The sequence below is a fragment of the Manacus candei genome, unplaced genomic scaffold, assembly GCF_025592945.1.
Source record: "Manacus candei isolate 608988 ecotype Guabito, Panama unplaced genomic scaffold, ASM2559294v1 h1tg000078l, whole genome shotgun sequence".
NCBI classification, from domain to species: domain Eukaryota; kingdom Metazoa; phylum Chordata; class Aves; order Passeriformes; family Pipridae; genus Manacus; species Manacus candei.
Window position 1 is genome coordinate 2,613,186 of NW_026138126.1, and position 11,656 is coordinate 2,624,841.

Below are 11,656 nucleotides of genomic sequence, written 5' to 3' on the forward strand. Positions count from 1 at the left end.
GTGCCACACTCCCTGGGATGCTCCAGCAGTCACCAGCCCCTGGACTGGTACCTGGAGGGGTGGGTGCCCAAGGGGAACTGGGCACCTCCCGCATCCAGGGACCTCCTTGCTCCACGTGCTCCATCCAGGGTGGCCCAGCCGGGAGCGTCTCGTGACGGCTCCGTGGCACAGCTCCCACCCCACCTGCGCTGGATTCGGTCTCCCCCTCCCAGCCCGACCACCAGGGCCGCGGGCAGCCCGGGCAGGGCCGTCCCCGCAGGCCTTTCCGGAGCAGATGGCTGCGGCGTGGGGAGGACGGAGGCGGCTCAGCGCGTCCTTCCTTTCATGCACACACAGCGTGACTCCCTCCGGCTCCGGCGGGAGGTGCCGCTGGGGCCAGCGCTGCCCGTACATTTTACACGGGTTCAGATAGCTTAGTCCTCGGGGACAGGCGACTCAGGAAGATTAGACCTCGCTAAAATAGGCAGGTATTAGTGATCTCAGCAGCCCCCGGCCTTCCGGCACGGCCGGCATTTAAGCCAGTGCTGCTGCCGAGTGGCCAGGAGCGAGTCCCTGGAGCGGCAAGAGGCAGAGGGGCACCCTGGCCCAGCCGAAGGGAACCCCCCGCTGCCCACACCGGCAGGGGATGCTCGAATGGGGGGGACAGGCTGACACATCCCCTACCAGTGCTGCCTGCAAGGGATGCCCCGGGGGGCACTGGGTGCCACTGACTCGTGTGCTTGGGGCTGCTGCAGGAGGTGGGGACGGATCCAGCAGCCAAGTGTCCCGGGCTGGCTGGTGGCTCAGGGGACATGGAGCAGCCCTCCTGCAGTGCTGTCATCATGTCGTCCCCCCACCCAGGACAGGACCTGTGCAGGCACAGGATACACCAAGAAGACCAGACTGGTGCCAGAAAATACCACATTTATTGAGCCGAATGGTGTGCAAGGCACCAGGGCTGGTGCTGGGGGTGACAGAGTGTCAGGGACCTGCCCAGTCTAGGGGCTCACACCAGGGGCACCACGGGAGGGGCTTGGTCATCGTGGTTTCAGGGGACCCAGGCATCCTGCACCCCAGCACCCACCCAGTGCACTGGGAAAGCAACTGGGAATGGTTTTGGGGAGGAAAACACCCAGCATCTGTATTGGGACCCCTCACCAGGAAACAGCAGCCACAGCCTCGGCACTCCGTGGCTCCCGGGGAGCAGAGAGGGGCAGGGGCTGCCGGTGCCACCCAGCGCAGGGTGGGCAGCGATGCTACATCAGGGAGCACTTCTCCTTCACCTGGTCCACCCCGCCCAGAGCGCGGTCCCGCAGCGCCGGCAGTTCCACCTCCCGCAGCTTCGCCAGGAAGGCGAAGGCCCCGGCGCCACCTTCCTCCTCCTCCTCCTCCTCCTCGCCGCGCACCATCGCGGCCAATTCCTGCGGCAGCTCCACCGCCCCGCCGGCCACGTGCATCTGCGCCTCGTCCCGCTCGTCCTGCGCGGGGTGGGACGGGGCGTCGGGAGGGGCCGACCCGCTGCCAACCGGCCGCAGGGGACAGGGGACAGGGGACAGGGGACAGGGGACAGCCAGGCCCGGGGTGCTTGGGCCGCTGGAGGATGCCCGGACTGTCCGATGCCAGACTCGGACGCCGGACGGACGCGGATGGTCAGAGGGAGACAGTGGCCGTCTGCTGCCCTCTTCAGGAATCCCTCCCATCCCGGGGAGCCCGGCAGCCGCGGGTCTGGGAATGTCCCGGGGGATGGAGGGTCGGGGGGAGCTCCCAGGTCCCACTGCGGACAGAACCACCCAGGTTCTCACCTGGGTCAGGTGGTACTTGTCCCGCAGGTGCATCCGCACAGTGGCCCGCTCTGCCTTCCTCTGCGCAAACGCCTTGTCCCGCTCGATCCTGCAGCCGGTGCCACACGGTCACCCTCACCCCACTGAGCCCTGCCAGAGCCTTCCAGCACGGCTATGGTCTTCTGGCCGCAGCAGGTGCCACACCATCACCCCCAGCCCGCTGAGCCACCCCACCAGGGCTCCCCCGACACCACCCCAGTCCTGCTGCAGCAGCAGGTCCAGGGCAGGAGGGAGGAAACGGTCTGAGATCCACAGGAGGGTTGCAATGGGGACCTGGGGGCAGGGGCCACATCCTGCCCATCCAGCCCCAGCAGAGATGCTCGGCGAAGGTGCCTGTTGCTCCTCCTGCAGCCTCTCAGCTCCCTGGTGCTGAGGCACTGGATCCCCACAGCACCGGTCCAGGGAAATGGGACCTTAATCCAATCTCGTGCTGCCCCCCACATCCCTTGGCTCCAGGGTGCTGGGCTGACAACAGACACCCACCCAGGGCCACTGACACCTGGGGGCTTCCCTTGTCACCTGTAGTGCACCAAGCCCCCTGCCAGCACCCACAGGGACCTCCCGTGCTGTGGGAGAGAGGCACCAAAGGGCACTTGCTCTGCCCAGTCCCTTGTCCTGGCAGCCTCTCTGTCCCTGTCGTGTGCCACCCTGGGGACAGCCCATGGCGGGTGGGATCCTGGTCTTGGTGCATGGGGGACCCCAGTGACCTCCCCAGCCTTACTTCTCCTCCAGCAGCTGCCGCTGGTACTCCTCAAACTCCTCGCGGGCCATCCCGTTGGGCAGCGCGGCCGCCTTGTCGTCCCTCGGGAGGCCCTTGGGCAGCTCCTCTTTGCCCCCCTGGAAGCTCTTCAGGGCAGCCGTGAAGAAGGAGGCCATGGTGGGCGGCAGTGGCAGCCTGTGCCCCCGGTGCCCACCGGGTTCCTGCACCTGCAAGGTCAGCGGGACCGGCCCCAGGGGCACCGCGGATCAGGGCCGGATTAAGGCATTAGGAGGGGAAGCCATCAGGGTGGACAGACCTTCCTGTGCTGCCCGCTGCACCCAGGGGTTCTCGTGGGAGACAGTGGCAGTGTGTGGGGACAGCAGGTGCTGCCTCATCAGGGCGATGGGGAGGCGGAAAGAGCCACTGAGCCCCAGCACACCCTGGGTCTGGGGGGTCCCAGTGGGGGATGTACCCACAGGGCCAAGTCATGGGAAGAACCTCAGGCCGTGGGCACCCAGAGCCACCCACACAGTGGGTTTGGAGGTGCAAGAAATCAGCACAGAGGAGACACAAGAGGATTAGCTGAAAAAACCCACTCGAGGGTCAAAGCACCGGCAGCAGACGAGGCGGTGACGGGCGCACACCCACTCGTGCCCCCACTAATCCCTGCTCACCCAGCCCTGGGATTGCTCGGGAGCCTGCAGGGCCAGGGGCTCCCCACTGCTGGGGACATGCCCTGTGCCTGCAATCTATACACAAGCGATTCCCACACAGCCTCTGATTAAAATCATAATCCCCCTGCCTCGCAGAGCCCTGAGGGGAGAGGGGCTGGACTGCGTGGGGGGCTCTGAGAGCCAGAGCTCCCGGCCCCCCCAAAAGCTTTTTGCTGGGCTTTGCTGGGCCCTGATGAAAGGATAGGACTAATTTCACCCCAGAGGCTTAAAGATGATGTTGAAACTAATTTCTTTGGTTTAATCAAAAAGCCCAAATCCGTGTGGTTTAGCTGGCTGCGCTGGCATCCCCATGCTGGGCCAGGAGGCTGGAGCAGGACTGCGTCAGGGTTGGGGTTTCATCCTCCAGTGAGTGGAGATGTCCAGTCTTGTCTCCCATCCCTGGGATTCGCAGCTCGAAGGGACCCCATGTGCAGCAACCACTACTGGAGCTGAGCACAGGGGGTGTGTGGGGCATGGCCCCCATGGGGGCTGCAATCCCCACCTCGATGGGTCAGGAGAGATTGATCCCACGGGAACCTTCTCTGGGCTGTGTGGTGGGAAGAAGGACTGTGCCAGGGTGGAGGGAGGCTGTTGCCTTGTTGTTGGGTGTCCCAGGGGAGATGAGACCCCTCCCAGCTGCTGCCCCATCTCCACTGGGTGAGAGTGGCACTACAGGCCACCCCACTCCTGGCCCCCACTGCCATGCCACTCCCAACCCCAGTGGGTCTGGGGGGCTTCAGGTCCCGGGCCCCGGTAGCAGGACAGGGGTTAAACGTCCCTCAGGTGCTTCAGCTCCTTTTGCAGCTTCTCTGTGAGTTTCTTGAAGGACGGGCGCTTGCCCGGCTCCATCTCCCAGCAGCTCTTCATCAGGGCATAGACGGTGGGCGGGCAGCCCTCGGGGGGGTCCATGCGGTACCCCTGCTCCAGCAGCTCTGTCACCTCCTTCAGGGTCTGGCAGGATGGAGAAGCTGTCTGGGACCCCCTGCCCTGCCCTGGCCAGGGGACAGTGGGATGTCCCCATCCCACTGGTGCCAGTGGGGTGTCCCCTGGCACAGCACTCACCATCTTGGGGTAAGGTGCCCGTCCGAAGGAGAAAGTTTCCCACAGGAGGATCCCGTAGCTCCACACATCTGACTTGGAGGAGAATTTCTGTGGTGGGAGGAAGGGGGAGGCTGAGCCCAGCCGGGGGCTGCGCTGGGTCCCCACTGTTTCCCAAGGGCAGGACAGGGGACAGTGCCTGCCCCTTGCTGCCCCAGCTCCCCAGGGTGTGACCACCCCCCCCATTCCTGTCATCCTGCCAGATCCCACTGGAGCTGCCCCAGTTCCTGCTGCACCCCAGGGCAAGGGCTGGTCAGGACAGAGGCAGAATTCTGGGAGATGCAGAGCTGACTGTGTCAGAAGCCACTGTGAGGCAGGGATGGGTTGGCAGGCGGGGGAAGGAGCAGGGGGGACCTAAGAGGGTGAGATGTCTCGAAAGGACCCTGTGGCTCCCCTTCCTTCCCACTGTTGCTCACGTTGTGTTTCAGGGCCTCTGGCGCCGTCCACTTCACAGGGAGCAACGTGGTGTCCGTGCCCTTGGGGTTGACCTGGGCCAAGCCAAAGTCACTCACTTTGGCCACGTTCTCCTCGGAGATGAGGATGTTGCGGGCAGCCAGGTCCCGGTGCACCAGCTTCTTGGACTCCAGGTAGTCCATGCCCTGAGCCACATCCCTGCCACAGCCGAGTGGGACAGAGCCGTGTCACCGCGTGTCCCTGGGCTTGTCCTGAGGGATGCAGAGCAGTCCCCAGCCCGGAGGGAGGGAGATGGACTTACAGGGCAAAAAGGAGGAGCTGCTGGGTTGGGACGAGCGCCCGGCCCCGCGTGCGCAGGAAGTTCACCAGGTTGCCCTGACGGGAGGATAAATGAATAAGGACCAACAGGATGGGGCTGTTGGGAGACTTTACCTCCTGCAGAGGCTGCAGTGCCCAGCATCCATATGACTCAGCCCCTAGCCAGGGGTTTTGTCCCCAAATCTGAGCAGTGATGGGTCCCACTGGCCGAAGAGCAGCCGGGTGCTCTCACCTTGCTCATGAACTCCATGACGATGTAGAGCCCGTTGTGCAGGATCACGCCCAGCAAACACACCAGGTTTCTGTGCTGGACCTTCCTGGAATGGAGAGGATCCGAGTCAAGGAGTTGCCTCGTCCCCAGGCCACGGGGCAGGGCTGGGTCATACAGCAATGGGGCTCTCACGTCATGGCAGCCGTTTCAGCGAGGAAGGCCTGGGCGGTCACATCGCACTTGATGTTCTTCACAGCCACCTTCTGCCCCATGTACTCGCCCTGCAGGACATCTGGGAGGGGATGGGGGATCAGGCTGAGCCCCACACCTGACCTTCTGCACCCCTGGCTGAGCCCCTCGTGCCATGGGATGGGGAGGGGTGTCAGGGAGTACCATCTGAGGAAACTCACAGCCAGGGACCCTCCAACCCCATCCAAACCTACCTCCAAACTCGCCTTTCCCAATGCAGTCTCCCAGTGTGAGGTGCTTCAGGTTCAGTAACCACCCAGCTGGGCACAGGCACAAGGGCAGGTTAGCAGGGACCACCAGTGGGGCCATGTTGCCTTGTCCCCAAAACTTGGACTGTGACCCTCTCCCACCATCCCCTACCTTTGGCCAGCTCCTTCTCAGCCGACTTCATCCCTGTTTTCGGTTTGGGCTTCACCAGCTTGGTGCAGATGGCTCCCTGCTCCTTCATGTAGTGCTGCCAAGAGATGAACAGGTGGAGGTGATGCCAGCTCTTACCCTCATGCTCGGGGTGTGAATCCAGGGAACAGCTCTGGGATGGTCCATGGGACCCCAGCACCACCACCCTCGAGGGCCCTGAGCCCCTTTGGCTCAGGCAGTGTGGAACACTGTGTTTCTCCCAGCCCTGTGATTTGCAGCCCATGTCTCAGCCCTGCTCCCCCCTGGGCACAGCCACAGGAACACCAGGATGGACCACAGGGGATATGGGAAGCTACTGGTGGGGTTGAACCTCCAGTGGGTGCTGCAACAGCTGAGGGCAGTTTGCAGAAACAAAGGGAGCGGAAGCAGTAGGGTGGGATGGGACAGGATGGCCTTTGCAGTTTCAGAGCATGGCTGGGGCACCTGAGAGGGCAAAGGACCCACTCAAAAAGCAGAAGTTGTGTCTAAATGACAAAAAATGAGAGTGCAACCCCCTAGAGAGGAGAAGGGCAGAAGCTCTGAGATAGGGTGAAGATGGACCTCAAGCAAGAACTTGGCGGAGGGGCGAGAGCTCAAGTGACAGCCTGAGAACCTGTGGGGTCAGCAGCTGAGAGGGTAGAGGGACATGTTAAAATGCCTCAAAGTCCACGGGAGGCAGAGGCCACCAGGATCTTCCTGCTGTGTGAAGCACTGAATAAGCAGGGATGAGGGGAATGTGGTCCTTTGGCAGGGGACTGGGGCTGCAGCTGGCATGGCTGGTTTTCAGAGACATCACCTTGGGCATCCTGGATCTGCCCATCGCACCCCAAACCGAGTGGGAACCAGGAGCCTTTGACAGGGATGGGGAATTGCACCAGGCAACAAAGACCAACGGGAACCACGCAGAGCAGGACAGAGATCTGCCACAAATCCCTGTGACCCCACGAGGTTCTTGCCCTCATCTGGCACTGGTGGGACTCCCTGCCCGGGGAGGGGGAGTCTCACCTCGATCATGTCGATGAGGTTGGAGAAGTGCTGCTGGCTGTCGATGCTGAGCGTGTTCCCCTCGTGCAGCACGCGGTAGTGGATCACCTCCCTGCCGAAGCTCACGCACAGCACGTAGTCCCCGGGGTGCCGCACAGACTCCCGCACCAGGAACAGCCCGTCCTCGGGGGGCTGCAGCTCCTGCACCGCCTCCACCCCCGAGATCTTCCCGTGGAACCAGCTGAGGGAAGGGCCGTTGGGGAGGGGGGCTGTGCCACGGGGCTCTCCCCAGGGCCAGCAGAGCCCCTGCCAAGGCTATGCAGACCCCCCTGCATGAAACCCCTCTCCGTGATGTCCATCCAAGATGGGTGGGCACAACCAGGGGTCTTTAAAGCCAGGTACTGGCCTCAGCAAATCCCTCCACTGCCAGAGCATGACTGTGGGCTGCTCTGCCCCCAGCTGCCCCCCCCAAAACCTGGATGGGGGGAAACATGCTGGACTCATCTGCTGTTGCAGCTCCCGGGGGCTCAGCTGGGCCCCCCAGACCCGCCCTCCCAGCTGTACTCACGGCATGAGGCTGAGTTTGGGGTCCACGCGGATGGCACCGCGCTCCCGCAGCGCACTGGCCGCCAGCAGCCCCTCCTGCCCTGTCTCGTTGTGTCTGGCATGGTACCAGCCTTTGCCCTGGGGGAGAGAGGGTCTCAGAGCAAGGGAAGGAAGGGGGGATCCCCCTGGAAGCGGGGGACTGGCTCTGGCAGCTCAGCTGATGGCACTGTGGTCCCATTCCTGCCATGCCCTCCCAGGACAGTGTGTCCCTGAGCACCCACCGGTCTCACCTCCACGGCCTCGATGATGGTGACCACATCTCCCTTGTGGAAGGCGAGCTCCCGGGGCTTGGGCTTGGTGTGGTCATGCTTGGTGACACACTGGGTCCCGGGGGGCCAGTGCTTCTGCAAAGGGACAGCAGTGTCAGCAGGGACAGCGAGAGCTGGACCCCTCTGCCTCCCACAGCCACCAGGGCCAGCCCCAAGGACCATCTGAAACCCTGGCTGAGGACCAGGGGCACTGGGCACTGGTCCTCCTGACCCCACGGTCCTGGGGGCAGATGTCACCCCGATGTCAGCAGGAACTGCTGGTGCCCACGTGCAGCCCCACTCACCCCAGACATGGCCAACCGGCCGCGCATCAGGGACTCCCCGTCCTCTCCTGCTGCCACCTGCAGAAGAAACCAGAGGGCTGTGGAGGGATGGGGCTGAGCTGGCCCATCCCAGGCCACCACCGCTGCCCCACAGGCTCCTCTGGCCAGTGCAGCCCCCGTCTGTCACACAGCCCTGCACCACGGGGCGCAGGAAAGGCTCAGAGCAGGCTGCAAACCCTGCAAACCCTGTCCCAGGGACACTCCTGTCCCACACACAGGAGGAGCAGGACCCAGCTCTCCTGCTCTCTGCTACTGGCACGACAGGAGCCCAGCACTGCAGCTTTGGGGGAAGCAATGCAGTTTTAGCAGGAACTTGCTCTTTCACCTCCTCTTTCAGGGCCTCCACGTCATCAGGGCCATGAGAGGGGCCGGCTGTGACCCTGCAGATGTGGGATGCAGCAGGCTTGTGTGGGGGCTGCCCTCCACAGCGGGGACACTGACAGGCCAGGCTGGGCTCAGGTGGCACTGTCACACCCACTGACTGTGGGAGGATTGCACAAGGTCCCTGTGTTCCCCTTGCTACCAGCTGGTCATGCTGGGGTGCATGTGACAGCTCTGCAATTCAAAATTGTGGGTCTTCTCCTCCTGGAGTCTGTCACTGCAGTGTCACCTCCTTGGGAGGATCACAGACTCCCAGAATGGTTTGGGTTGGAAGGGACCTTAAAGCACATGTTTCCAAACAGCCTGCCATGGGCAGGGACACCTGCCACTAGCCCAGGTTGCTCCAAGCCCCATCCAACCTGAACAATTCCAGGGATGGGGCAGCCACAGCTGCTCTGGGCAACCTGTGCCAGGGCCTCACCACCCTCACAGCCAAGAATTTCTTCCCAATATCCCATCTAACCCTGCTCTCTGGCAGTGGGAAGTCATTCACTCCAGGTCTTTGTCCCCAGTCCCTCTCCAGCTCTCCTGGAGCCCTTTTAGGCCCTGGAAGGGGCTCTCAGCTCTCCCTGGAGCCTTCTCTTCTCCAGGTGAACCCCCCAGATCTCCCAGCCTGGCTCCAGAGCAGAGGAGCTCCAGCTCTTGGAGCATCTCTGTGGCCTCCTCTGGACTCGCTCCAGCAGCTCCACAACCTCTTGATGCTGGTGCCTGGAGGCAGCTCTGCAGGGGGGTCTCGCCTGAATGGGGCAGAGGGTCAGAATCCCCCCTCACCTGCTGCCCATGCTGTGAGATGAGCTCCTCGGAGCAGAGATGACTTTTCTCTGTTCCTCTTATGGAGGGTGAATCATGGTCACCCCTCTGCATCACCAATGGTGAACTCATCCCTGTGACAATGTGGCTCTGAGGTCTGTCTGACTGACTGTGCCAGTCCCTACCCACAACAACAACACAGGGGCAATTGCAGCTGCTACAGGTTAATATTAGAAGGCAGCAGTTCTGACTGTACCAGAAGCCACCATCAGCCAGCACTGCCACCCCCTCACCCTGCAGCCCCCCCATGACACACGTATCATTTTGGTGAAGTCAGGGATGTGAAGGCTCCATGCCTTGCTCCCCAGCAGGCACAGCCAAAGGCTGACGTGACTGGGTGCAGCTCAGCTCACCTCCAGGGAGGGACCTGCTGGCTGAGCCAGGAGGGCTGATGGCAGTTCTGACAGTTGGTCCTTCATTTCCTGCTTCTCCAGTACAGAAATATCTGCTGAAAAGCAGTAACTGTTTGCTCAGTCTTGCCCCTGTGTGCAGACAGGGGCTTGGGGTGCTGGACACACACCACACATGGACACTGTAGCTGGCAGAGCCTGGAGACCAGCCAGTGCCTCACCCAGGCACCCGCAGGGACAGCAGTGAATCACCTCCCTCCTGGTGACACTTGTCCTAAAGCAGCTGTATGTGCCTGGAGGTCTTGGATTGATGAGGTTCACATCAATGGAATAAGCAGTCCCAAAAGCTGGGGGAAAGATATTTGAAAGCCTGGGAGAAGATATTTGCTCCCTTCTGTGTTTTGGGGCCGTTCTGTACTTCTATTAATCAGTTAACCTGAGCATTTGCAAAGAGGATAAGATGCACAGAAACGTGGTGGGGTTTGGTGGAGCCGTCCTGACCCTGAACTGGAGAGCTCAGGCTTGTTTTCAGTGCACAGAGTCCCTGGCTGAGAAGCTGCCAGACCCGACAGCACCGTGACAGGAGGGGACACCACGCTGAGAGGCTGCACCTCTGCCCTGCCCCACGATGGGAAGCAGACACGCTGTGCACCCCCCTCTGAAGCAGACACCACGGAGCTGTTTCACAAACACCCGGCTGCCCCCAGTGCCACTCGGACCAAGGACAGGTACAGCTCCTCTGCTGGAAAACGGGTGACACCTGGGCATTTCCCCACTGCCCACCACGCCTGCCCCTCCCTGCTGACAGAGGGGACACAAGGACGTGTCACCTGCTCTCGGCACCTCTCAGACCCTCGTTCTTACCTCTCAGCAGTGGCCATGTGGGGCCGCGGGGCAGCAATGTCTGGGGTAGCCCACAGCTAAGCCTGGAGTTGGATTGCTGAACTGCTGGAGGGTAGATCCTCTTTCCTACAGAGGGCCAAGCTCTGCGTTCAAGGGCAGTTCTCAGAAAGAGCCGCTGCCCAATTTCCTGATTTCTCTGCTGGGGAGGCTGCAGAGCAGCGTCACAGCGGCCCTAGCGCCGCCCGTGCCCTCGAACCTCCAGCACAGATGACTCATTATTTGACAACACTTAGAGCAACTTTCTGCCCTTTGAGAGCACATGCACACACCCCTGCTGGGAGGGAGCTGGAGCTCTCCAGATCCTGTCCCCTGCGGCACCGTGTGGCACTCACGGAGCTCCTGATCCCTCTGCACACAGGGACAGTCGCTCTCACCACTGCTGGCTTGGCCAGAGCAGCGACCACGCAGTGGGTGCCCACGGTGGCTGAGACTCAGGAGAGGAAGAGCTGGGACCAGGGATTCCCAAGTCTAATCCTGTCTCAGCATGGACTTCTGTGAGCCCCAGGGGAGGCTGACCCAAGAGCAGGGCCATCCCTCTCTGTTCCACAGAAGGTGATAACTCAGATGCATCTCAGGCTGGGATGGGCAGTGGCAGAGAGACCTTTAACTGAGCTCCACTGCCAAAGGGCAGCAGCTTATCTGTACCCTCCAGCATCCGCAGCTGCCTCCACAGCTCATCATCCCAGCCAGAAAACCAGACACCACTTCTGCACTGATGTTCAGCATTTCCGGTATTCTGAGCAAGATGGTGAAAAAGAAGAAACACCAGACTTCATCCAGGGTGTCTTGGGGGTTTTTTGGGGTGTATTTTTTTGGTTTGTTTTTAATACAATGGCGTTTAAGCCTCCAGAAAACACTGTGGCAACTCAAGGGCAAGGCAGTGTAGAAGAAAACTAATCCAAACTAGCCAGTGCTTTCAGCTCCATACTTTTCCATCTACAAACAACTTGCCCAAGCAAGTTTGACACCAGTCTGTCCACAGGATTCTCGGGACAGGTTTCCCCAGGAGCACTCCTTGCATTATCCCCTGTATTTCTAGGGATGGATCCTTAGGTACTTGGTCTGTTTAGGCTGGAGAATAAACACACAAGTTCCCCCTTACGGCCCTGCT

At 61.6% G+C, this 11,656-nt stretch overlaps 2 protein-coding genes across 3 annotated transcripts; both read right to left on the reverse strand.

Annotated features, from left to right (window-relative positions):
* Positions 1-896: 896 nt before the first annotated feature.
* LOC127481457 (complexin-3-like) lies at positions 897-3,354 on the reverse strand. The gene is made up of 3 exons (XM_051810782.1): positions 2,542-3,354; positions 1,782-1,869; positions 897-1,457 (listed from the first exon to the last, which is right to left on the reverse strand). The coding sequence occupies exons 1-3, from the start codon at positions 2,694-2,696 to the stop codon at positions 1,236-1,238; spliced, it is 465 nt and encodes a 154-aa protein (XP_051666742.1). The 5' UTR covers positions 2,697-3,354; the 3' UTR covers positions 897-1,235.
* Positions 3,355-3,476: 122 nt separating this feature from the next.
* MATK (megakaryocyte-associated tyrosine kinase) lies at positions 3,477-11,329 on the reverse strand. Of its 2 annotated transcripts, none has more exons than XM_051810698.1 (13): positions 10,507-11,329; positions 8,063-8,119; positions 7,731-7,853; positions 7,472-7,587; positions 6,925-7,144; positions 5,884-5,977; positions 5,718-5,783; positions 5,467-5,566; positions 5,296-5,380; positions 5,047-5,120; positions 4,748-4,943; positions 4,296-4,382; positions 3,477-4,184 (listed from the first exon to the last, which is right to left on the reverse strand). In XM_051810698.1, the coding sequence occupies exons 2-13, from the start codon at positions 8,087-8,089 to the stop codon at positions 4,002-4,004; spliced, it is 1,371 nt and encodes a 456-aa protein (XP_051666658.1). In that variant the 5' UTR covers positions 8,090-8,119; positions 10,507-11,329; the 3' UTR covers positions 3,477-4,001. The 2 variants fall into 2 exon arrangements, with proteins under 2 accessions (XP_051666658.1, XP_051666659.1); XM_051810699.1 differs by having other exon boundaries at positions 7,740-7,853; positions 10,507-11,328.
* Between the last annotated feature and the right edge of the window lie 327 nt (positions 11,330-11,656).